The sequence below is a fragment of the Leopardus geoffroyi genome, chromosome C2 (genome assembly GCF_018350155.1).
Source record: "Leopardus geoffroyi isolate Oge1 chromosome C2, O.geoffroyi_Oge1_pat1.0, whole genome shotgun sequence".
NCBI lineage: Eukaryota > Metazoa > Chordata > Mammalia > Carnivora > Felidae > Leopardus > Leopardus geoffroyi.
The window spans coordinates 66,350,341-66,378,173 of record NC_059333.1 but is presented as its reverse complement, the minus strand read 5'-3'; the positions used below and the strand labels follow the sequence as shown (position 1 = coordinate 66,378,173).

The following is a 27,833-nucleotide window of genomic DNA, read 5'->3' as shown; positions in this document are numbered from 1 at the left end:
GCATGTCATATTGTAATGCCCGAAGTTCCTAAACCTCCCACAAAAGTCCACCAGAGTCGTAAGTCAAAGCCAAGCGGCAAGGGTCGTTTATTGCAGGTTCGAACCTGGTCCTCTGCGCACTCGTCGCCGGTGACGCAAGAGGCCTCGATCAGGGTCGGTATAGGGTTTTTATAGACAGGGACAAACAGCATAGGTGAGTGAGGGTCCGGATTGGTAAATTCTAAAGTAAGGACATTTGTTATTTTCAGATTGGGCGTCCTTGGTCTGTCCTTCGGCGAGAAGGCTTTGTCCGTTACTTGTGGTGGGAGGAGAAGAAGGGGGAAGGGGAGGAATGTGTTAAGCAAGCAAGATTACAGAAGCGAAGGACGCCAGTTAGTTTGTGTACAATTACTACAATTACTCATTTCATTACATATCAGACTACATTCATTTAGGAAGGTTTACAACCCATTCTACTACACAGCGGGTTACATCCAGGAAAGGTCTCACAATGCTCATAGCAAACAGCAAGCAAAACAGACTTCTCAGCAATTGTATTTTTTATCAAAAATCCATAATAAGCAGAAAAGAGAACCTAGCTTTAAACTAAGGTAGGGCTGTCATTTGGATTGTTCCTTTCAATATAAAAAAGACGTGTGTAATTGACTAATGGATAAGAAGGAATTAGATGAATACCAGGTGTCTATGACTTAAACTGCAGTGTAATTATAATTAATTCTTAATTCTGGCTCGCTAGAGGAATTTCTCTCTAGTTCTAAGTGATCACAGAATCAGTGAGAGTTTGAGAAGTCATCATCACACCACTTTACACAAGAGGACAATTCAACTATCTGGGTGAGAACCTATCTTATTTTTAAGTACCTCAGAGAAGATTTTACTTCTTTTTTTTTTTTTTTCAACGTTTTTATTTATTTTTGGGACAGAGAGAGACAGAGCATGAACGGGGGAGGGGCAGAGAGAGAGGGAGACACAGAACCGGAAACAGCTCCAGGCTCTGAGCCATCAGCCCAGAGCCTGGCGCGGGGCTCGAACTCACGGACCGCGAGATCGTGACCTGGCTGAAGTCGGACGCTTAACCAACTGCGCCACCCGGGCGCCCAAGATTTTACTTCTTTAGCAATTGTGAAGCTTAACAATTGTCACTGGAGGAAGTATTTCCTAAGGTTCTTGTGATTTGTGCTAGCCAGATTAGATATGGAGACAAGTTTTAATTTATTTATATCAGCAGAGAGGCGCAACGACATTAGTAATACAAAGTATATGCAAGAGTGTGTGCACGCACATATGTGCGCATGCATGCACACATGTACATGCATGCTACTCATTATATTCCTTGTGTACCTTTGGCTCCAAAATGTTGCTTCTCCCTTCCTCTCACTACATCCTCTCTGTCCTTTCTCCCAATCCAAAATTCCTCCCATCACTCTAAAAACCAATGTACACAGGAATCACACTTCTAATAAGTGTGCAAAACCTCTTAGGAAGAGGAAAATGAGAACACAACAGGATCACAGCTCTATGCAATGGAGACCTAAATCCAATAATATAAGAACTGGACATCAACCTGGTAAGTTGAGAAAAGAGAATTCTTCACAGTGAAGCCTTCAACCTTGACACTAAGCAGCAGCCAGGCTAGTGTAGCTACAGGAGCTGAGGTATCTAGGAGGAGGAAAGAAGGACAAGATGCTTCCCAGCCACTCTTGGCTGATTATTTAATGGATGCCCCAGTAAGGAAGGATGGTGATTGATATGTGAACCACAGTGAAGTTATATATGCATATTATTTGTAAGTTTGCATATTAATCATTGTAAACTTATCCCAAAGAGAAGATTCACTCTTTTACATATTTTTGTATATCCTTATGAACTCTCAGGTAATATAATCTCTTCAAGGTGCTGTTAAGGAGAGGAACTTAAGGGGTGCCTGGGTGGCTCAGTCTGACCGGCTCAGGTCACGATCTCACAGTTCATGAGTTCGAGCGCCGCACTGGACTCTGTGCTGACAGCTCAGAACCTGGAGCCTGCTTCAGATTCTGTGTCCCCTTCTCTCTCTCTCTTTCCCTCTCTGTCTCTCTCTCTCTCAAAAATAAATAAACATTAAAAATTGTTTTTTAAAAAGGAGAGGAACTTAAGTTGGGTCAATCATTATTAATATTGAGATAAGCCCAAATCCTTGTACAATCCCGCATATTTCCACATACACATACACACACAGGTACCCATGCATATATACATATCTGCCCAGCCAAAGGTTGAAGTTTGATCACTGGGCACAGAAAGCAAATTATGCCTGTCACTTTCACCTGACCATGTGGCCCAGAGAGGAATAAATGAGCTGCTAGGTGATCCTGCAGGCAATACTGGGCTTATTGTGTGATAGGATTGATTTTTTTTTTTTCTCCTTTCAAAGATGCAGTGCCAAAGCCATCTTACAGTAAAGACCAAGAAGTGGATCTGACACAAAGCAGGTGTTTCTTTTTCTCAAATCAGAATTTGAAGGGATCTGTTTATCATTAATAATCCTATTACCCTGATGAGGGTGATTTTCCTTTGCATGCCCTTTAGCCCCAAATAGCTAACATTTCATCTCTTTTCTTTATGCAACCATGAGCACCAGGGCAAGATTAGGCAATCATTCATATATGAACAGATCCAGAAATACAGACCCATGGGTGCACTCCTCATAAAATTAGACAGTTAGGAAGGTGGGAAGGTCATATTAGATGCAGACATTGATTTAAGGAAATCTCTTTGTACTAAAAACCAGTCTTCAAAAGATAGCTGCATCACTAAAGAGTTTGGGCACTGGAGCCTTGCTTTTCTTCCTTTTCTTCCTCTTCATTCTCTTATTCTCCTCCCCCTCCTTTTCTTTCTCTTCTTTGTCCTTCTCCACCTTCATTATCATGATGATGTGTAGGTCACAGAATTAGACATGGAGGTCAAAGAGGTATTCATACCTTATAAGGACTTACTAAGTACCTAAGGACTAGAACACCAAGAAGATGGCAGTTTGAGTACAGTTGCCTTCTCTCCAACTAGCAACTACAATCTTTTGTCAAATGGCAGCTAAGACCTATGGGTGTATGAATAAATGTGAGGCTATGGGCACTGTATGAGTCCTGGAGAGGGAAAGGTGCCAGGATTCCCCTCCCAAGACTACAAGACAGACCATCACTGGAAGTGCTCAGGACAAAAACGAACCAACATATCCAGGGAAAACTTGGCTTTCCAAGATCTTGTGGATCCTAAGGGTAAAGGTTGATTTCAGCCCCACATGGATGTATGGCTTTTTCCGGGTCCCTAAAAGACAAGAAGGAACTGAATGGTGAGCTATGTCTTCCCTGCCTCTGAGGCTGAGAGAATCAGACCAGGGAGAAAAGGGTATCTTCCTCCCTGCTTCAATAAAAGTCTTATGAATAGTTTATCTCTACACAATGAGCTCAAAGAGAGGAAACCACTTTGCTTTCCACCATATCTATGACTGCTGCCTGTTAAGACACCACAAATAGCCCTGAGCCCCACTGATTCAACAAAGGAAATAACAACATATCCAAAGAGACTCAATAGCAGACAGGAAGATCAACCGGAACAGACAGAACAAATACCAAGAAGATACAAGTGCAAGAAAAAAGAAAGACCTTTAGCACTAAGAAGAGAAAGGGGTGGGGGAGGGAGAGAAAGAGAGAAGAAAGGTGGGAACCAGAGTGGGGAGGAAAGGAATGGGGGAGGCAATGGGAAATGGAAGACAAAAAGAAAAGATTTTTAAAATAATACTGCATAAATGAAAGGAGAGAATGATCACTGTTGAGACCTAAATTAGTGGGCTAGAAGGTCAAATGGAGAAAATATCTCGAAGCACAGAGCAAAAATAAAAAGTGACTGAAATCATCAGAGAGAAGATGGGAGACTTAAGGATAGATCCAAGAGACTTAGCATACAGTGTAGGAAATGTGATTGGAGAAAAAGTACATATGAAGGAAAGACAATAATTAAACATATAAAAGGAGAAAATTTTCTGGGACCAAGAAATACCTAAGTCTACAGATTGAATGAGATCTGCAAGTTCCAAGCTGAACTGATGAACACACACACACACACACACACACACACACACACACTTAGGAATATACTGGTAAAATTTTTGAACTCTAAGGGGAAAAATTTTTTACAAACTTCCACATAGAAAGTTGCCTTATTATAAAAAGAATCAGATCTCTTATCTGCATCACCAGCAGTCAGAAGTTAATGGAATACTAACGTCTACAGATGTCTGACAGAAAAGGACTGCACCTCAAGAGCTCCATGACCAGCCAAGACATAATTCAGTCTCCACAGTGAAAGAAGATTGCAGATATGTAAGAAGACAGAGTAACACCTATGTTTTCCCACTAAATACTTTAGAAGGGGCTCTAGTCAAATAATAGAGCCCAAGATGATAAGGAAGGAAATGGTAGTGAGTAACAAAACTTAGAATAAATAAGTCAATATAAAGACAGATATAGATACATAGATAAAATACATATGTAGATAACCACAGGCTGAGCAATGTGTAAGTTGTTAAAAAAACAAAGACCAACCTTGAAAATTCCCTGTGCAGATAAAACCAGGTCAGTCATACAAACAAAGTTTAATTTAGCTTATTTTGCAATGCTAACGTGACCTGGGTCATTTCTTGCTTGTGCCTCCAGAAATCATAAGCAATAGTTAAACTGTTTCCCAAGGTTGATCTGAGGTAACCACTGATCAATTCCCTATCATATAGGAAGATTCTAATATAACCAATTTCTGTGAAGAATAAACAGTCACTGCTTTCTTACTACATAAGCTGCTTCAGAACAATATACCTCTGAGTCTGAGTTCATATTTTGGCAAACTGTCTCTTTGGTGTATGTGCAATAAACTTCTACTATTATTTCAATGATTCATTGGTTTTACTTCTGTTATTTCTCAACTTTTGATAGGTGTATAATCCAAACAAAATAACAGCCAAATATATAAGGCAAAAAATTAGAAGAAATACAAGAAGAATTTGATAAAATGCATTTATAGTGATAGAGTTTAATACTTTATTTCAGAATTGGGCAAATCTGGTATATAATAAATATGGGATGACATACAAGTTGAATAATACAATCAATAAACTTGATGTAATAGTTCTGTATAGAGTCTAATATCCCTCAAACAAACAACAAAACATTTTGGAGTACCCATAGAAAATTTACAAAAATCATTCATATTTGACCACAAAGAAAGACTTAACAGATTCTAAAAACCACATTCTCTCATCTTAATTCAATAAAGTTGACAATAAATAATGTAAGAAAGACTAAAAACCATTTACAGAGGAAATCAAAACAAAATTATAAATACAGTATTTATAAAGCAATGAAAAAGAGAACGCTTTTTACCAAAACCCAAACATCACAGTGGAAACTGTACTCTGAAGAAAATATATACCTTAAGTGATTTCATTATTAAAGAAAACATAAAAAATAAAGTTCATTTTTATCTTAAGAAATTAGAAAAAAGAGCAACAAAGTAAAAAAAAATTGGGAAGAGCGAATTAATCAAGATTAGAGTTAAAATGAAAGTAATAGAAAAGAGGTAGAAAGTACAAATAAATATAAAAGCCCTCCTTTGCAAAAGATCTGACCTAATTAAGAAGAACTGTGCAAAAGTAGATAAAATTATGAATTCTGTAAAGGATGACAAGTACAGGAGAAATTAAAAGTATAATAAGAAAAACGTATGGCAACAAACTGGAATCCTAAGGAAAATGGGTGATTTCCTAGTAAAAATACAGATTGCCAAAATGGGTCCTGAAGTAAGGAAAATATAAATAGACAATTTAGCATAGAAACGATAGAAATGTTTAAAATGGTACTTAAAAACCTTGCATTGGAAAAGCCCACAGGATTACATGAGTTCATAGCTGAGTGTTAGTTGACCTTTAGAAATTTATGATGTTATTTAAATAGTCAAAGCCTAGAGGAAAAAAATGGGACTCTTCATTTAAAGAGAAAAAAATGAGACTCTGTTCTTTAAAGCTTGATGTTGTTGACATAGTTCATCTAATCTAAGGTGCAAATGATCATAAAATTCACATTATTTTATGTACCATTAAAAAGTACTTTCTTAGCTAGCACTTACAGTTTATATTTTAAGTGTATGGAAAGCACTGCTTTAGTCCTATTTTAAAAGACTATCTTCTATCAGTCTTGTGCATTCATAAAAAAAAAAAAAGGTCTTCATGCTCATACTCAAGCTCTTCTGAATCATTTTCAATTCAAAACTGTTGATCTTTGTTTTTTTCCACACAATATTGTCCTCCATACCATCAAAAGTATTGGCAATACTGCCTTTCCCAAAAGGAGGTCTATGAGTGTCTCTGGGTTTGTTTTTTATTTTTATTTTTTCCCAAATGCTGGTGTTCACATTCACAAGTTCAATGCCATGGCTTTTTAAAAAAAATTTTTTTTAATGTTTATTTATTTTTGAGACAGAGTGTTAGTGGGGGTGGGCAGCAAAGAGAGGGAGACACAGAATGTGAAGCAGGCTCCAGGCTCTGAGCTGTCAGCACAGAGCCCGATGTAGGGCTTGAACTCACAAGCAGTGAAATCATGACCTGAGCTGAAGTCAGACACCCAACTGACTGAGCCATCCAGGCACCCCAGTGCCATAGCTTTCTTACGCCTGCTGCAGATGTCAGTGGAAGGTCTCAGACAAGTTCACACAGGCACAAGCGCAGAAAATGACAGCTATGTCATGACTTAGGCCTTGCCAACAGCAACTGTCAGTCACATGCTTATTTCTAAGATACTAAAATATGAAAAAACATACATCCCCAAATTGGTGAAAAAGAGTAGTACGAAACCAGAAAACTATACACTAATCTCACATATGGAATGTAGGTGAAAACATTATAGATAAGGTATTAGCAACTGGAATCCTTCAGTGTTTCAAAAGAATAATGATCAAACTCCAGACCCTCAATTCTGAGGAGACGTTGGGTAATTAACAGGAAGAGGAACTGAGTGAAGATAGCCAAGCCATGAGTAGCACAGTGCTGGTGTCACTTTTTTAGAAAAACAGTACTTGACCAGGGCTGGAAGTACAATCTTAGTTCAGTCATTTAGCATCCATGCAATTTGGATCAGTTCATGTCATTCTCTGGGTCTCAGTGTCCTCAAGTAAAGGTGGACATACCCAGGGTCCTTTTAGGCTCTGATGTTCTCAGCATCCATGGGTCTAGGACAGTGTCTCATCCACCAAGAATCCAGCCCGGGTTTTGCATGGGACTCTGTGCAAGTCAAACCCTTGGTTACTCAGGTAGAAAACTGGTCACACTGCCCAATAAATCCTCCTGCTCTTTAATTTCACACAACAGTGCAGAGTCTAATCACAACTCGGATGGAAATAAAAAATTACCAGGCTGCTCTCCTCAACTTATTCCAGACAAACATGCATGTCCTGGCTCCTTTCTGAACCCCCCATAAAAGACTCAGTAGGCCTCATGTGCAATAGGCTTCAATGAGAGTCACAAGACAAGGCATTGAATTTGTTTTTACTGCCTCCTCAGAGCTCTCCCACACACTCTCTCTTCCTGCAGCTCTTTATTTTCCTCTTGATACTTCTTATATTTAAAATGAATTTACATGTATTTGTTTACTTTTTTATTGTGGAAAAATATACATAACATAAAACTTGCCATGTTGACCATTTTCAAGTGTACAGTTCAGTAACATTAAGTACATTCACCTTGTTGTACAACCTATTTACTTAATTCTTCATTAAAAAAAAATTACCATATGCCTTTAGAAACAAACTCAAATAGCACCTAAAGTTATCAAGTGAAATATAAGTCTCCCAGTCATTCATTTCAAAAGAAATAACTCTTAAGTTTCTTTTGGATCCTTCCAGAAACATTTTTAATTTGTATACCAGCACATTGTGCTGCCCCTTGCTTTTTTCATTTGACAAAATATCTTGGAGCTGTTTTATGTCAATTCATACAGATCTTGTTTTAAATATGAGATTATGAGACAATTGATTTAATCAGTATCCTATTGATAGCATTGTGTTGTTTCTAGTTTTTGTTGCTGTTGTTTCTCTCACAACTGTTGGTTTTGCTATTACAAATAATGCTGCAATAACCATCCTTATATATATAACTTGTCATTTATTACCTACTGCACCTGTCATCTCAACTCCTAACTGTGGAATTGCAGGATCAAAGGGAATGTGCATGTAATTGGTTTAGTTTTTTAAAGACTCTCTTCTTGGTAGAGTATAAACATGAAGTAGTTTTGTTTTACCAATTGTCGCTTTTTTTTATGTTTATTTATTTTGAGAGAGAGCGAGAACATGTGCAAGCAGGGGAAGGGCAGAGAGAGAGGAGGGAGAGAGAATGCCAAGCAGGCTCCATGCTGTCAGCACAGAGCCTGATGTGGGGCTTTATCCCATGAACCGTGAGGGGAAACCAAGAGTTGGATGCTTAACCAACTGAACCACCCAGGTGCCCCTGACAATCATCACTTTTAATGATGTTATATTGAATACACTTCAGGATCTTAAGGGTGTCTTGAGAAAATTCCATACATTTCCAGTCCATTTAAAACTTCAAAGCTGATTCAAAGCTCTACCTTCCCTTGACAGACCTAGGAGCTCCTTCAATGATAGAAATGGAATGGAGGCAAGGTAAAAGGCAAACACCTCTTGACTTTAAATATCTTGGCTGTGCTGCTTCTCTGGCTAAGCCAGGCAGATAGTTGATGTTATTTGTGTGGCAGGCATCAAAATGTTGAGTTCTTTGAAGGGGTCTGGTGAAGCCTCCCTCTCTGCTGCATAGCTCCCCTGACAAAGATGATCTGGCTCCAGCTCAACCTTCTATTCATTCCCCACCTTAGCTTCTAATACAGGACCACTGGGGTCCTTCACTCCACAGCTATTGCTCTCCAAATAGGTAACCTTCTTGGATGGAGTACTGGCTAGATAATTCAAGCACAGATACTTTCTGTAGGATCCTCTCAATACGTAGGACAAACAAGTGTCCTTGCCACACTATGTCATGGAAAGCCAGCTGCTATACACTTTCTCCAATTCTTTTTCCCATATTAGGTAGGCACAGGGGAAAATAGACCTGTATATGCCTAAGCAGACCTCATTTGGAAATGAAATGTTTATCTCCCTTTCTTTCTGGTGTCCCTAATTTCTATTAATGATTCTCTTGGCTTCCCCACTCACTTGGATTTGGGGAAGAGAAAGCACTCATCCTTCTGTCACCCAAGGAAAGGAAAACCTCTCACCATGATCACTGTAGTCTATTATCAGAAGACCACTATTGACCATTTCTCCCATTCCTCCTGTCTTCTTAAATAGACTCAGAATGCTGTTGAGGTGGTTGTGGTGGTGCCACTTTTCCTTCCTTCCAGAAGCTCTACGGAGGTGTTTGACCCCATCTCAAAGTGATCAGTTGATGGTTCTCTGGAAAATGTATACATATCTAGTTTTTCTTACCTAATGTCTTGTGGTGTCAACTTTCAGTTTTAAATGCAATTTATGAACAGAAGTCCCTCTCAGTTTATTATTACATTCATTTAGCTACTTACAAATTACTCTCTAAAAAGTAATGCCATCAACAGCATATGGGAATGCCTGGTTTGCCCAAGCTCTCCCTAACATTCCCTTAACATTTCTGAAGACAAAACTTTTTAGCAAAACCAAACCTCACAACTTTCTTTGTCTTCTACAAAAGGAGGAAGAAAAAGAAGCCAGATTGGAAATGCAGAATACTGACCCCCCTGCTATCATATGAGTATTTCCTGTGTAGATGTTGGACTATTTTGTGTGGATTTGCTTGACCTCTAATAATTAGCTACAGAGTAATGTCTTAGTTCTGCCAGCCTGAGAGCAGGTACTACCAGAAGGCAGTGCACCTGTTGTGAACATAGGGCCTGCAGGGTAGAGGAGAAACCATGACTCCTTGAGGCCAATGTTGAGGTGCTTAGGGAGAGACCTCAAGGGGACTGTGTAATAAAAAATTTGGCTGGCCTTTGCCGCTGGGTCCTGGGAGGTAATCTCTAAATCCCTGGAATTTTTGGAGTAATAGGAGAGACTTTCTTATTCATGGTCAGTCCCTCAGACCATATGTGATAGTTTTTGTTAGCAAGGTGACTCATGATGGGCCCCTAGATCATTTATGCTAATGAGATGGCTCAGGATGGAGGCTAGCTATGCCAGATGGTTGGGGTTTTAAGTGATGTGATATCAGTTCAACTTCTAGAAAAGGGAGAGGTCTGGAGATTGAGTTCAGCTACATGGTAATGATTCAATCACGGCTATATAATGAAATACCAGTTAAAACTCTGGACACCAAAGCTCAAGTAAGCTTTCCTCTGTATTATCACACATAGACGTGTTGTCCAGGAAGGCAATATGTCCTTGAGGATGATGGGAGCTTGAGATCTTCCCAACCTGCCCTACATGTCTCTTCTTTTGGCTGATTGTGCTTTGTATCCTTTTACTATAATAAAAACTATAAGTATAGCACTTTCTTGAATTCTCTAAGTCATCCTAAAATATTATCAAACTTGAGAGGATAGTGGGAACGCCGAAATTTGTAACCATCAGGTTAAAAGTTGGCCTGAGCACCCCTGAACTTACAGCCGGTATCTAAAGTGAAGGCAGTCTTGTGGAGGAGTATGCCATTAACCTGTAAAGTTTAGCCTAATTCTGGGTAGTTGGTGTCAGAACTCATTATAGGGAGATAGAATCTAGGCAAAAGCTGGAAACATGAGGTTCACTCACCCTTATTGTGGAGAATCTATTTCCATGACACAAAGAATTAAAGAAATTAACTTCCATCAGTTCTTCTCTTCATTACTGAAGAGTCAAACATCCCTGTGGCTTAGCGAATAGATTGTCCACTTTTAATGTCCTGTCCTATCTCCACTCCAAAGACTTGGCCCAATGGGCTAATTCTGTAGGCCAAGGTAAGAGAATAGTAGGTTCATAAGGAACCATAAGTTATTCAACTTTGTGTCCCTCTCTGAGAACCTACAACAGTTCTTCCCTATGATAGTTACTCAAAATAATAATAGTAGTAATAATAATAATTTAATGAAACTCAGGAAGGTCCACATAGAGTGGCCAAAGGGCTTGAGAATAATCCATCTTATGGGTTAAAAAAAGAATAGACCAGGCCAAAACAATTATGACTAAAAGGAGATGCGATAAAAGTTTATGAAATAATGAGGGTTTGGATGAGCTAACCAGAGAGTGCTTATTCTCTGTTAAATTTCACAGTATTTAAATCTTGAAGCAGGAAAATTTAATACAAGCACTATATACAGTGGGTAATGGACTAAGAAAACCCATTACTCAGAGAAATAGTGCAAGTTGAAAATAATCAAAAGGGCTTAGAGGAAACTCAAGAGGAATCAACCAAAATAGATTATTTCCTAAGAAAAAAATTAAAATTTTGAATATTTGGGGCACCTGGGTAGCTCAGTCAGTTAAGTGTCCGACTCTTGATCTTGACTCAGGTCATGATCTCACAGTTCGTGAGTTCAAGCCTCATGTTGGGCTCTGCTCTGACAGAGTGAAGTGTGCTTGGGATTCTCTCTCTCTCTCTCTCTCTCTCTCTCTCTCTCTCTCTCTCTCTCCCCGCCCCCCTCTCTCCCCTCTCTATCTTTCTCTCTGTCCCTCTCTCACTTGTGCTCTCTCTCTGTCCTCTCTCAAAATAAATAAACTTTAAACAAAATTTAGAAGATTTATCATAACTTTCTGAGGTCATGGAGCAGAGCCAAGCATTCATACGATATGTGCTTAGGATTCACTCTAAAAGTAGAGCCCTCAGTCTAGTGGATATGGAGATGACTCAGTCACATCTCCCAAAAGGAGGGGACCCATTACATCAGATCCTGGCTTAGCTTATTTAGGATTCTCTGGGGCTCATTCAGTTGCCCAGTCATGCTGAACTCTGTGTCTTGCCCTCAGATGTCAGTTTATATATCCCAGAAGAAATCCTTTCAGTCCTCCCTACTGAGTCCCTGACAAACTTCCATTTCAACTGTCACTCTCACATACTCTGGTGAGAAGGGATATGGGACAAATTTTGGCAATTTGTCATCATGTACTGAGGAATCCAGCCCCAGGCCAAAATCCTATGTGTGATATTTCAGACCCGATCGTAAGAAATTATAAGGCTTTGCCTGTCTGGCAACATAGGTAGAAGCTGCCTTCCCCACACCAGACTTGATGCATTGCCAAAGCATGGCAATTTTCTGGCAGAAGTCACAGTCAAGGACTCAGCCCTCTTTCTCCCCACCCAAACCAGCCATGCTCATGTACATATCTATATTCCTAACCAAAAAGCCTCCAGATAGAGCCCTCTTTATTGGGCTTGGTTGAGACACTTTACTCCACTTTGACTCCATACCTTTCCATTACTATCCCTTCCCTCCCTCTCCCTCATCCATAAAAAGGCGGGAGCCTTTTGTTCAGGTATTCTTGACAGTAAGATGATTCCCCTCATATGTACTGCATTCACCTGAAAAGCTTTTTAAATATGTTCATTAACAAGCTAAATGCCAAGCAATAAGAATTATGAAACTAAATTTTGGTGCATCTATAAGATATAACACTATGAAGGTATTAAAATTGATATTGGAAATAAATGAAAAGATGCTTATTGTAAGTATTCAAAGTAGAATATACTCTGTATTTGTATTCATGTAAAAAAAATATGTGGTCAGACTAGTTACCAATGTTCACCTCCACAGCATTACCAATGGTTACTTCTGGGTGGTGAGGTTATACATATCTGATTTCCTTGCCTATCTGTATTTTCTAATGCAGGATAACCATATATTATTTCTTCAATAAGAAAAAACAATAAACATAATTATTTTTAATGTGTGTATACTCCGTGAATGAACAATTCTAAATCTAAGAATTCATCTTAAGAGTATAATTTTAGGGGTACCTGGGTGGCTCAGTTGGTTGAGTGTCTGACTTGGGCTCAGGTCATGATCTCATGGTCCATGGGTTTGAGCCTTGCGTCAGGCTCTGTGTTGACAGCTCAGAGCCTGGAGCCTGCTTCGGATTCTGTGTCTCCCTCTCTCTGTATCCCCTCCCCCACCTCTCAAAAATAAATAAAACATTTTTTAAAAAGTATAATTTTAAATGTGCATGTGAAGATTTAGCTAAGTGATATTTATTGCAAAGTTGTTTATAATGGTGAAAATGTAGAAACAACTCAATGTCTAGTGCTAGGAGCTTGGAAAAATAAATTATTACATTTGTAGATTACAATAACAGGCAGCTAAATTAAATACTTAATGAAAAGAGGTTCATAATATACAATAGGTTTAAAAAAAAAAAAACAGTTTACAGAACAGTGTATTTCCATATCTTTTGATCCAGAAATTCCACTTCTAGGAAATACTAGCACAAAAAAACAAGTATAAATATCTGGATTATGTCATTTCAGTGAGAAATTAGAAGCTACACACGTTTTATCAATGGATAATGCTAAAACACAATGGCACATTCATATAATGGGCTATTAAGGCAACTATTGACAAATATGAAATAAATTCCTGTGAACTAACATGAAAAATATCATGACGTATTCTTAAATCAAAACATATCTATATGGAGAGATTACCAAGTACATTCTAAATCTATATTTGTGTACTGTTTCAATAGCTTTACAATAAACATCTCTAAATTTTATAATCAGAAAAATATGTAAAAACATTTTAATACAATAAATTATATGTATATGTGAGAGTATTATATGCATAGCAAAAAGTCTGAAAGAATATTAAAACACTGACTGTTAGTGGTTCTGGGTGATTCAGTCGGTTGTCTGACTCTTGATTCTGGCCGAGGTCATGATTTCATGGTTCATGGGATCAAGTTCTGCATGGGGCTCTGTGCTGACAGTGTAGAGCCTGGTTGGGATTCTCTCTCTCTCCCTCTCTCTCTGCCCCTCCCCTGCTCACATTCTCTTTCTCACTCCCAAAATAAATAAATGAACTTTTAAAAAAATTGTCGATGGTTATTTCTGGGTGTTGTGAGTAGAGCTGATTTTTATTTTGCTATTTTTTCTATTCAATATTCTTTGAGATTTTTACAATAAATATATGATTTTATAATAAGAAAAACTTTTAAAACTGCTTTAATTTTAGGACTTTCAGTTTCATTTTTAACACTCCCAAATGCCCTGCCCAGGGCTTGCCTACAGCTCCAGGCTTCCCACCATGGAAATGCAGTGTTTCACAATCAGAGGCAGCTTAGTTAAAGGCAAAAAAGACAAAAAATCCCATTCACAAAAGACCACACATTTTATGATTCCATTCATAAGGAATCCCAGAATAGGGAAATCTATAGAGAGAGAAAGTATATTAATGGTTTCTTAAGGTGAAGGGTTGGTGGGGAGGGGAAATGAGGACTAGGGGGTGATAGACAGCTAAAGAGTATGGGATTTCTTCCATTGTTTTTACTTATATATTTTCTTTTATGTTTTATACCATTTATGTTGGTGAGTATATACTATAGTGGTCTAAAGGAATTTTACATTTCAAGAAAGTTCAATAACTATTAGAGCCATGCTGCTTCATTATTCCCATTTCCCAGATAAGGAAACATGCTAGGGAACAAGTAGCGTGTTGGTTGCACGGCTCACAAGTAGAGGCAAGAAGCCTCTCTGTCTCTGCAGCTCACCCTCTCTCTGCACGTGAACTTTAGTTGTGCTGGAGATGGGCTAGAAACGCTTTTTCTCTCAAGGGCCTCTTCATGATGGCCCCATCTTTAAAAAAAAATTGTGGTAAAATGTACACAACAAAATTTACCACTTTAGCCATTTTTAAGTTATACAATTCTGTAGCATTAAGCACACTCACACTTTTGTGCATCCATCACCATCATCCCTCTCCAGAACTTTTTCATCTTCCCCAATTGAAACTCAATACCCATTAAACAATAACTCCTTATTCTTCTCTCCCTTTCCCCACAACCCCTGGTAACCACCATTCTACTTCTGTCTCTATGAGTTTGACTACTCTAGGTCGCTCACATGAGTGGACTCACACAATATTTGTCATTTCATGACTAGCTTCTTTCACTTAGCATGATATCTTCAAGGTTCATCCATGTTGTACCATGAGTCCGTTTTTCATCCCTTTATAAGGCTGATTAATATTCCATTGTATGCATACACCATGTTTGTTTATATCTGGTGATGGACTCTTGAGTTGCTTCTACCTTTTGCCTGCTGTGAATAATGCTGCTATGAACATGAGGATACAAATAATGGGTTCAGGTCCCTAAGTTCAATTCTTTGGGGCATATACACAGAATTGGAATTGCTGGATCAGATGGTAAGTCTACATTTCATTCTCACCAGATGTTTTTTTTTTTCCCCCTGAGGTAATAAAATTACCCTAAAATTGGTGATGCTGCACATATCTGTGAATATATTAAAAATTACTGAATTATAAAGTTTAAGTGGGTGAATTGTATATTATTGAATAAATAAATAAACCTGGTTTTTTTTACTTTTTTTTACATTTATTTATTTTTGAGAGACAGAGAGACAGAGCACAAGTGGGGAAGAGGCAGAGAGAGAGAAGGAGACAGAATCTGAAGCAGGCTTCAGGCTCTGAGCTGTCAGCACAGAGCCCGATGCCAGGCTTAAAGTCACAAACCGCAAGATCATGACCTGAGCCGAAGTCAGATGCTTAACTGACTGAGCCACCCAGGCGCCCCAAACCTGTTTTTCTTAAGGCAAAAAAAAAAAAAAAAAAAAACCCAACACATTTGCTTAAGAATGCCAAGGTTGACCTCTTCTCAACTTTCATCCCCCAAAAAGGCTGCACAAGCAGCAGTCTTCCCAGCCTCAAAGGACTGGCACTTTACATCTACTGTGTTGGATTCAGGACATCTAGTTTCGGGGAGTCTGGTGCTTATTAAAACTCTCCCTCTGGCTGCGTGGGGCCACAGTGCATTAAACATTTGGTGACTAAGGTGGGTTGGAGAATGTCCATTTTATTAATTTAATTATTCTTAATACAATGTTTACTTTTGTTTCCCACAGGTGTTCCCCTCTACATCTTGTTCCTGCCTGTCCCATGGAACTCACTGTCTGACGAGTAAGGCCTAGGAGACAGGTTCCCTGCTAAGACTCATAATGGCAATGCTTTCCATTGGTCTCCCATCATTCCAGCAAGCACCAACAAAAGACGTCTCTTACATTTTAAAGGCTAGTTGGGGGTTGAAAATTTAACCTAAAAGTCATTTAAGTGCATGACTGTAACATGAAAAAAAAAAAAACACCAAAACCCTTTACAATAATCTAGTAATTACTGTGACTCAGTCCCCCTGGTTCATACAAGACCAGTATCCATACATGTAAAGACCAGAAAGCTTCCCACTCACTTTATAGGAAATTATTTAATTTGGGTTCCTGAAACTGTTCTTACTCATTGTGTTATTGGAATTCTGGAGAGACTCTGCCTTTCTTGGTCAAAGATGATCCTGTTGCTGCTTTTATTTCTTAGGATGATTTTTCACTCTGGCATCATCTTTAAGTATTTCTTAGGTATGCTTCCAGTGTTCATACAAATATTCATTTCATCTCTCTGAACTTCTTTCTTCATTTTTAAAATAAAGAATTTGAACTAGAGTTTCTCTAAAAGCTTTGCCAGTTTTGATATTCTGTGCTTACATACCAAGTACATTATAGAGGAAAGTATTTATTTGGTGGACATTTTTTTTCTCTTAAGGAGTTTAGCGTCCATTGGGACCCTTTTTTTTCCTACCCAGGGTCATAGACACTTACCCATAGGTTCTATTACCTCTGATTAGCCAGCAATCAGGAAACCACACAATTGGTTCCAATATACCTGTCCAGTTATCTCCCAGTGTTCTCCTTAAAGATCTCCCCAGTTCTCTCAAAGTGGACTTGAGAGAGTGGGCTTGTCTTCATTCCTGCCTCCAAGTTCATGATCATGTTGTTCCCTCTACTTGGACTATCTTCTCCTATCTCTGCCTTTTAAGATTCTACCCTTCTTAGACTAGGTCAGTTTCCCTTTCTCTGTGAAAATTTCTTTTTATGGTCCTTGAGAGCAGAAACCATGAAGATATATCTTTGTATCTTCAGCATCTGTCACCTTAAGCCAGAACAAAATTTCAAAATATTGGATGATAGTATCTCTTTTGAATTGTTGTTATTTGTGTGAATGTCTTACACTACAAAACTACAAATTTCTTGAGGGCAGGGACCATGTACATAATCCTCTGACCTCTTCATAGCTCTTAGCAGGATATTGTACAGAATGAACACCAATAAATAGAGTCTGAGAATGAGAATAATATGAGAATCATTCCCTCTTACTTCCGAGTTCTGAACAACAAAAATATCACTCCAGGAATCATATAATAATTCAAATATCAGTTTTTATGGTAATGCTAGATTAAAGAACACAGCCTGGATTAGAAGCCAAAATGAGTTTCATACTCCTCCTTCCCAAATTGAACTTAACCATATTGAACCAAGCATAGGCAGAACTTGTACAACCACAGGCTATCTACAGAAGGAGGGTCTTCCCCAGTTAGTCTACCATACAAAGAAAAGAAGAATGCATATATCCTATGGGAAACATCATTTAAAAAAAAAAAAAAAAAAAAGCCAAGCAGGGATTTGGCCATGTGAATGCAGTGATCCTTTTTTTTTTTTTTTAATGTTTATTTATTTTTGAGACAGAGAGAGACAGAGCATGAATGGGGGAGGGTCAGAGAGAGAGGGAGACACAGAATCTGAAACAGGCTCCAGGCTCCGAGCTGTCAGCACAGAGCCCGACACGGGGCTCGAACTCACGGACCGCGAGATCATGACCTGAGCCGAAGTCAGCCTCTTAACCAACTGAGCCACCCAGGCGCCCCTCAGTGATCCTTTTTCTAAAACAAACCAATCTACCTCCCATGAGAGACAACAGGTGGGAAGTGAAAATAAGAAGGATTGTAGCCTTCTCCCTAACACTTCCAAGAAATTAGAAGGACTATGTAAGAAAACATGGAAAGGGAGAGGTTGGTATCTCTTACACTTGATAAATATTTATTGAAAAAATAACAAAAGAATAAATGCCATTCTGACAGGAGTCCATTCTTAGAATGTAGCATTCACAAACTACCCACAGCCTTCTAAGTACCAGTGCAAGCTGGAGACAGCCTTTGGAGGTCAGTTTGAGGCCAGGCAGGGAGCATCTCAAGAACTTGAGCTGGGTGCTGAGTCTCAATGCCTGTTGCTACTAATTGGCTAAAAAGGATGAGGCCTGGGGATTCTATGACTTTCAGGTGAATTTCAAGGTAAAAATTCTGGAGACTTACTTTAATTTTCAAATGAAACAAAATGAAAAGGGAGTTAAGATGAGGAATCAGGAAGGTGAAAAATAGAAGTTACCTTTTTCAGAAGGGTTAGCATGGGGGACAGGAAGAGGAGATCTTTAGGGCTTAACCTAGTCAGAGTTCCACTGTTAATTCCAGTTCATTGATTCAGTGTTCTGGGTTTCAAGTAATACCAGGAGAGTCTACAGCAAGAACAATGACTCTGCCTATCCCAAACACATCTGCCAGTCTGATGCAGGGGTGTCTTTCTTTCTGATCTACCTTGAATCCCCCCATTCCAATTAAGTAGAATCCTTAATGTCACAAATCATTCTGACAGAAATTTTATCTTCAGATAGTTTCCATTAAAACATGCATGGGTGTGTTCTCTAGCCTCTTCAAGGTCTCTGTAGTTATATCTCAATTTATAATTCAGCTGGGTGCCCAAGTAATTCCAGGTTATGAGACAGATATTTCACAAGTTACCTTTAAGCAATAGCCCAAAGTAACATTAAGACTTAAATATAGGGGCGCCTGGGTGGCTCAGTTGGTTAAGTGTCCAACTTCGGCTCAGGTCATGATCTCACAGTTTGCGAGTTGGAGCTCCATGTCGGGCTCTGTGCTGGCAGCTCAGAAGCTGGAGCCTGCTTCAGATTCTGTGTCTCCCTCTCTCTCTGCCCCTTCCCCTGCTTGCGCTCTCACTCTCTCTCAAAGATAAGTAAACATTTTTTAAAAGCTTAAATTTCCCCCAAACCTTGTGAAATTGAAGTTCAATTCAACATTCATTGTTGGAAGAAGAGAAGTATTAAATATGATAGAAACATTCAATAAAAAGTAATATCAATTACTCTAAACATGGAAACTATTAAGCGTTTCTGTTAAAATTGATAATGAAACAGGAAATTTCCCATCATTGCTGTTCACTATTGTTTTGTAGAGTTGGAAAATGCAAAAAAATGAGAAAAATGTTAAATTATTGTAAATACTGGGAAAATACTAAATTATTTGGTTTTGATATGATTGTTTATCTAGAATTTTTGAAAGACTCTATTAAAAAACATAATGGAGTTAAAATAAAGTTGGATAAGATGTCTGGACATCAAATAACTTTTTAAACCTAATTTTTCCTATTTAAGCCAACCATGTAAATGGGAAAAATATTACCCTCAAAATAGTGACAAAACTATAAAATACTTAGCGATAAGTTAACTAGAATGGGAGAAGCATTCCAGAATAGTGGAAAAGGGCCTCCAAAAATCCACATCTTCATAAAAGCAACAAGAACACTTACAAAAAATTGCCAAAATCAACGTTTTCAGAACTGTGGAAATTAATTTTAAAAACCTGCAACAATCCAAAGAATATTTATTCAAATAGAGTGGCTGAATCTCAATAAGAACAATAAGCTTTCTAGCATCTTAACTTGTCCTATTCCCAGTTGCCTCACCACAGTCCTGCAGTAGATTGAAAGACCAACAGCCTTACAACTATGATAGCTGTGGAAAGCAGCAGTCTAGCAGCCAATGGAGGGTGCATAATGGAGTTGGAGCTTTCCCCAAAGCCCCATCCAAACAGCCCATAATCACAGAACTGTCATTATGTGACCATCTGATACCTCCCAGAAAAAGTCTCATTGATAGGGCTTATCTTTATCTGACCTGGCTCAGACCTTAGTCACTGAGAGAAGCTCTATCCCCGGGGTGTTTGTCAAAAATGATCAGTGACAATTTTTTAATATCACAGCCTCTTGACATAGCAGAACAAGTTGAGGAGAATAAGAGACTGGCCTAAAAAAAAAAAACTTAAAAGAAAAATCTGGAGAATGAAACGTTTTTTAGGGGGATTTGAAGAGTTCTCACATGTTTCTGGAGATGTAGAAGGCCAAATATATATGCAGAGCTGCGTGCATACCCAGAAAAGACCTGAGAAGACCCTTTCACTTTCACTTGTGGGTGACCTGGAGACTCTGAAATGCAGGAGGTGAAGGCTAAATCAGAGTTGTAAACTGCTAGAGCATTAAAGTCTTGCCCCAACACACACACACACACAAACACACACCTCTTCAGCAAAGGATGGAAAACTTATTGTTTCAAAGCATTGAAGGAAATCTCTATTTAATCAGCTGACTACTGAGCTAACTGAGCAGAAACTTCAGTGACATCACAGGACAAAAAACACAGACTTCATAAAATAAGCCAAGGAAGTCACTAAACAAGCAAACAAACAACAGCAATAGTTACAGCAACAACAACAAAAACAAAACCCAAAAAATAAACAACAACACTTGAAGCTGGTGAAGGAAATCAGATTTACAGAGTTGTTACAATATATAATTTAATGTGCCCAATTTTTCAACAAAAAAATTATGAGACACACAAAGAAATAGGAAAGTATGGCCCATACACAGGGAGAGAAAAAGCAGTCAAAAGAAATTATTCCTGAGGAAGTCCAGATTTTGAACTTACTAGACAAAGTTTTCAAGTCAGCTTTACAGATACAGTCAAAGAATAAAAGGAAATTGTATGTAAAGAATTAAAAGAAAGAATGAGAATAATGTCTCACAAAATAGAGAAGATGAATAAAGAGACAGAAATTATTAAAAAGAACCAAGTAGAAATTCTGGAGTTGAAAATTACAATAATTGAAATGACAAATTCACAAGAGAAGCTTAACAGGTTTAACAGGTAGAAGAAGGAATCTGCAAACTTGAAGATAAATCAATTGAGATAATCCAGTCTGAAGAACAAAAAGAAGGAAAAAAAATGAACAAAGCCTCAAAGACTTTGTGTGACACAATCAAGTGTACCAACATAAGCATCTTGGGAATCTCAGAAGAATAGAGGAAAGGAAGGGCAAAAACAATATTTGAGGAAACAATGGCTTAAAACTTCCCAAATTTGAAAAGAAGCTCAACACACTCTAAGTACAATAAGTACAAAATAATCCATACCTGAACACATCATAGTCAAACTGTAGAAAAGCAGACAGATTCTTTAAAGCATAAAGAGAAAAATGGTTCTTCAAATACAAGGAAGCCTCAACAAGATTAACAGATGACTTTTCACCAGAAACTATGGAGGTTAGAAGGCAGTGGGGGGTGATATATCAAAGTGCAGAAAGAAAAAACCATCAACCAAGAATTCTGCATCTAGCAATCATGTCCTTCAAAAATGAAGGAGAAAGTCAATCATTCCAAGAAAATAAAACCAGACAGTTTGTGGTTTGCAGACCTGACCCACAACAAATGCTAAAAGGAGTCCTTAGGTTAAAATAAAAAGTTACTTACTAGACAGTAACTAGAATCCACATGAAGAAAATTATAAAACTGTGTTGATGGGCTTATAATGTATAAAATAACACAAATAATATTGTGTAAAAATAATAGTACAAAAGAGAGAGGAGGGAATGGAGCTTTGTTGGAGCAAGATTTTGTATGCTATGAAAATGAATTTGGTATTACTCCAAATAGATTAAGTTCACATGTTAATTACAATACCCAGAGCAACCACTAAGAAAATAATTAAATATATAAAATTAAAAGCAACAGGGTATATCTGAGGATTTTAGTGCCAGAATTAAGGACAATCATTTTAAGATAATGCCAACCTAAAATTCAGTATTCAAGTTCCTGCAACAGGGAGACCATTTGTTCTAGTATGGGTTATTACAACTATTGTGGTCAAAAAAGAGTGGAGTTCCAAGATTGGCAGACCTCTAGAATTTCATGGGAGGGACAGCAGGAGGCATTTTCCCAAAGGAGTGAATTTGGGGCAGAAAAAAATAAACAATAACCACTAAATGTGTTAACACTTCGCTAAACACAATTTTGATGATCAAAATAGTCTATTTAATGTGACTCTGACAGATAACAATATATAGAAAATTTGTGCTATAATATAAACACAAATACATTTATGAATGGGGCAGAGTGGATTAATAGTGACTGAGTATGGCATTAAGAAGTAGGATGATATAACAATTCTGGAATAAATTATGAAATACTGAAAAAGAAGATTGGTTTCCCAAAGAAGTTGCAAAATCCATTTGGTTTCCTAAGTAATGTATTGTCTCTAATCCTAAGGCATGTGAAATTAATTTGATGTCAACTTGAATAAGTTGTAGTTGATTTTTAAAATTCCAAATAAAGTTAAAAGATAAACAAGAGATTGGGGAAAGTACATGCAACACATACAACATATTAAAGAGTTACCATCTGTAATGTATAAGCAATTCTTACACTTTGAAAAGACAAAGACCAGTAACTCAAGAAGAAAAATGAATTAAGGTATATGAAAAAGCAATTACAGAACAGAAAATCCAAAGCGGGAGAAAATAGCTTCACTAGTAATCAGTGAAATACAAATAATGGAACACCAAACTACCTCTATTCACTTATCAGGATGGCTAAAGCTATACAGAGCAAATTGTTACAGCCTTTTGGAAGGCAACCTATTTAACATTTTAAATAGACAGATCTCATATTTAGGAATTAATCCCTCAGAAAATAAAGTATCAAGCCATTTGGATATACATATATGGATGTTTATTGAAACATTCATGGCAGTGGCAATTTTTTTTAAAGAATTTGAATGCCATGAATAGAGGAACTTGTAAACAAATTTTGGTATATCTTAAACACTATGCAGCCTTTAAAATAAAAGAGTGAATTCAAGTAATACTAGTTGAATTGGAGGGATTTTAAGACTTATTACTTATGAGAAAAGCAAGAAGCACAGAAGTCTATGACACCTCATTCTGTAAAATAAATAAAAAGAACAACAAAAAACAACTCTCTATATAGGAAGGAAGTTATGTTGGCATGCTTAACTTTTTAAATAATTTGAGAGTGAGGGAGAGTAGTAAGGGGGAGAGTCAGGTAAGAAAAAATTAGAAAGGAGTGTGTATGAAAGAAAATATAGCACACACAAAATGATTCCATGTGGACCTATATAGATGGACATGTGCATAAAGAGATGCATGAATATATGATCACTGAAATATTAACAGTGGTTCTTTCAGGGTGTGGGGTTTTATTTCCTTTCTTATACTTTTATGTACTTGAATTTTTATAATAAGCACACAGTTTATATACAACCAAAGAATAGTTATTTATTTTAAAATGTGTGTGTGGCCAATTGCCATGGGGGATGAAGATGAGTCAGAAACACACCCTGCCTTGCAGGCCCTGACAGTGAGGAGACAGGAGGACACAACCAGCTATAACATACAGCTGAACTTAGTGTTGTAACAGAAACACAGGGTGCTGGGAAAGAGACATTCATTGATCTCACAGATCTGACTGGGAAGATCTGGAAGAACTTCATTAAAGTAGAAGGCATTTGAGTTGGATATTGAAGGTCTGGGAGCAATTCAACAGGCAAAGATGGGGATAAAGGGAAATCCAGGATAAGGGGAGAGTGAGCAAAATAAACAGTGGCATTAAAAATCCAGGGGGAATTCACAGAGGAGCAATTGACAATGAGAAAGAATGAAATCCTGGGGCACCTGGGTGGCTCAGTCGGTTAAGCGTCCAACTTTGGCTCAGGTCATGATCTCACGGTTTGTGAGTTAGAGCCCCACGTAGGGCTCTGTGCTGACAGCTGAGAGCCTGGAGCCTGCTTCAGATTCTGTGTCTCACCATCTCTCGGCCCCTCCTCTGCTCATGGTTTGTGTCTCTCTGTCTGTCAATAATAAATAAATGTTAAAAAAAAAAAAAAAAAAGAATGAAATCCTGCCATTTGCAACACTGTAAATCGAATTGGAGGGTATTATGCTAAGTGAAACAAGCCAGTCAGAGAAAGACAGATATCATATGTTTTCACTCACATGTGGAACTTGAGAAACTTAACAGAAGACCATGGGGGAAGGGAAGGGGAAAAATAGTTTCAAAGAGAGAGGGAGGCAAACCATAAAAGACTCAAATACAGAGCACAAACTGAGGGTTGATGGGGGGCGGAGGGGGGAAATGGGTGATGGGCATTGAGGAGGGCACTTCTTGGGATGAGTGGGTATTGTATGTAAGCGATGAATCACAGGAATCTACCCCCAAAACCAAAACCAAGAGCGCACTGTATACACTGCATGTTAGTTAACTTGACAGATATATATATATACACACACACACACATACATACAAAGAGGAGCAATTGACTCAGCTTCACATAACTGGAACACAGGTGTTAAGTGAACAGAAGGTAGGAAGCTCGTTCACAGTTGTGAAAGTAGTTTAGTTTAGACTATATTCCAATTGCAGAGGGGAGTTACTGCAAGTTTGGCAACAGTGGGATGGGGTGGGCGGTAGGTAGGAGGAATGTTTTGTTTGTTTTATTAGGAGAGTGACATTCTTAGGTCTGTGTCGGGGGTGAGGAGAGACAGGAGGCAAGAAAACCAGTTAGGAAACTATTAAAGTGATTCAGCCCAAGGTAATAAAAGTCTAACAAGAGCAGCAACATGGGTATGTGGAGGAGGGGAAAGATTCCAGAATCATTTCTGAGGTAAGTAGTGCAGGCCTTGGTGAAAGATGGAAAACCTTCTGTGTCTGGCAAGTGAGGAGTTGGGAATACTCCCATCCAAGAAAGAGAACGCTGGAACTCCAGGTGGGAACCACATTCAAAGAAAGATTCCAGTATCTTGCAGAATGCAAAGGGGATAGTGAGAATAATGAGCTACAAGCACAGAGAAGTTCTGAGGTAAAATAAAAGCTCCACAGAGACCAAAAAGACAAATCCTTAACGTAGAACCACGGAACCAAAGATGTGGTTCTGCTCTCTGCAGTCAGATGTCCTAAGGAAAAGAGGAACCCCGAAACCTTCTTAACTATAGCAACACCAAGGCGGAGGATCAGATGGGTCCCCCTCAGTTTCTTCATGTTCCAAATGAAAGTATCTGGGGGCATAGAATGAGAGCTCTGGAAAGAGTCCTGAATACAACTTCAGACCTAATTCTTGCTCTTGGGCAAGAGATAACTCTTGGCATTCCCCTTTTCCTCTTATTTCCCCCCTTAGTAAAACCCTTCCTGTGAAAAGAATTCTTCTGGTTAAGTAACACTGTGTATGAGACATCTAGGAATGTCACCGCGGACTTGTTGGGGTGGGAGTGGCCCCAGCTGGCTTTCCTCCCTGACTCCGTGGCCAGCCAAGGGTTTCCTCAAGGCAATGGTAAAAATGTGGCATTTCCCAACCAGCATAAATACGTCTGAGATTTTAAAATAAAACGAAAATATGAAAAGTCTAAACAGTTTCCAGAGACCCTTTCCAGATCTCTCACCCTATGACTTCTTCAGGGTATTTTAGACACAAAGGCTCACACACCTTTGAATGGAGGGACATCTCATTTGCGGCTTCCTTTTAACATTTCTGGAAAAGGTAATGTTCTGGTCTTTTTTTTTTTTAATGTATATTTATTTATTTTGAGAGAGCGTCAGAGAGCGCAAATGGGGGAAGGAGAGAGAGAGAGAGAGAGAGAGAGAGAGAGAGAGAGAATCCAAAGCAGGCTCCAGGCTCTGAGCTGTCCGCACAGAGCCTGACACGGGGTTCAAACCCACAAACCGTGAAATCACCATATGAGCCAAAGTCTGCTGCTTAACCTACTGAGCCACCCAGGTGCCCCAACTTCGTGTTTCTGACTATGATATGAGTACAAACTCAACGTAAAGACTTTGGAAAACCTAGAGAGCATAAAATAAGAACACTACTTGGTGACTCCATCCCAGAAATAAAAAAGGGAACTTTTGCATGGAATCCTTCCAGCCTTGTTCCTGTCGAGCTTGGGCCAGAGGGCCGGGCCGAGGTGGCTAGGGTAATGCTCCCGCCGACCGAGGGTCGGAGCCGGACGGCAGGAGGAGGGCGGCGGAGCGGGAGGCAGACCGCGAGGCCCGCCGGGAGCGCGGCGCGCCGGGTTCGCGAATCCGTGCGTCCTCGCCGTGCGGGCCTCCTGGGCCGAGCGCGGGGTCCGGCGCGCCACGCGGGGCGGCGCCAGGGGAGGGGCGGGAGGCGCGGCCCCGCCAGCGCCCGGGCCGGAGGCGGCCGGGGAGGGCAGCGCGCGCCCCGCGCAGACCGCAGAGGCGGGCGCCGCCGTCCAGCCGCCCCCACGCCCGGCCCTCGGCGCGGTGATGGGCGCGGCTGCCTGCCCTTGCCCTGCCCCCCGTCCTTCCCGGTCCTTTCCAGCCCCGCGAACCCGCGAGAGACCCGCGGACCGCGGGCGTCCCGCTGCCAGACGCGGGTTTGGAGCTTTTCGGCGGTCGGAGACCTGGTGAGGTGAGCAGCGCGCTCTTGAGGATCCCAAATTCGGGATTTTGTAGGACCTCTCTGTGGACACTATATATCCACAAAACATCAAACACTTACCTTCGAAAAGTGGAAAGGGGGCAGGGCTTTCTTTCCTTTCCAGAATCTGGGCAGTTTCTTTGGAAACGGATAGGAAACTATCTTCGGAACTACAGGCGAGCCCTGCCAGGGTCGCTCATCAGGAATGCCAGTGGCAGTTTCCTGAGAGGAGAGGGGAGGGTACCGGTATTTGGTGGGCAGGGGCGCTGTGGCTGCTCTGTTTTGTTGAATGAGCGACAGACTGCTGAAATTGAGAGATCTGGGACCAGTTTTCCACAGCCTCCTCGCCGAACTTGTCCCCAAATCTGCCTTGCAGGGGCACGTTCACCCGGGATGCATGGTGGTTGGCGGGTAGGATGGACTCCCTCACCGGGAGTGTGAAGTCCCGAACAGAGAAAGTTTTATTGCCTGTCATACTGCCTTGTTCGGGGCAGAGGAGCGTCGCCCTGGAACTGCAGCATCCTTGTACCCTGGCGGGCACCTGTTTCCAAAGTAGCTCTATCAGAAGCTAGAGGCCACTTGTTAGAACTCGATGTTTGAATAGTGCATCTCTAAGTATACTCGTGCTACTGCAGAAGATGAACCTTGTTTTTCTTGAAATTTGAGTTTTGTTAACATTTCAGAACAGAAATCTGTGGGGAGAGAGGTGTGCGCTTTCTCTTCCTTTTGTTGGTTTTCTAGGTACAGGCATGCATGAATAGTAGACAAATTATGTCCTAGCCTGTAATGAAATGTCTTTCTTGGTGTGGTCCTTTAAGCCAGGATATAGAGGATAGCATTAAATTATTGCATCCCTAGGTCGAAGTGAGAGATATTCAGGTGGGGGGTTAATAGCTGGAAAAACTGTTGTATTAGGCAGCGAGGCCTGCAAAGGAAAATTAATTTTTCGCCATCAATGGCGATATTCAACACAGAAAGCCTCCCTGCAGGCTGAGTAGCAGCCAAGCTTGCAAAACAGTAGCTTCTTCCTTTGTTGCAGTTGGAGCAAATGCGTGTGGAGGTAAATGGCGGAGGAAGTGATTGTATATAGTGTAAGGCAGTTTGATTCTGGAGAATAAAATGCCTTGGCAAGCTTTCTTGAGTTACAGATCCGGAAATGTGGGGATAGAAGGCTCTCTG

At 39.6% G+C, this 27,833-nt stretch overlaps 2 protein-coding genes across 4 annotated transcripts in view; both read left to right on the top strand.

The window, feature by feature from the left end:
• The window catches only part of LRRC58 (leucine rich repeat containing 58), a 77,581-nt gene that overhangs the window by 32,465 nt on the left and 17,283 nt on the right, over positions 1-27,833 (top strand). The window contains exon 4 of the mRNA XM_045502167.1: positions 16,103-16,157. Coding sequence (XP_045358123.1) covers positions 16,103-16,157 — 55 coding nt within the window. The remainder of the gene's footprint in view (positions 1-16,102; positions 16,158-27,833) is intronic.
• GPR156 (G protein-coupled receptor 156) overlaps positions 26,401-27,833 on the top strand; it is a 118,377-nt gene continuing 116,944 nt past the window's right edge. Inside the window, exon 1 of one of the 3 annotated variants that reach the window (XM_045502163.1) lies at positions 26,401-26,645. The gene's annotated coding sequence lies outside the window, so the exon portion shown is untranslated. The remainder of the gene's footprint in view (positions 26,646-27,833) is intronic. The other 2 variants (XM_045502164.1, XM_045502165.1) reach the window with 2 other exon arrangements.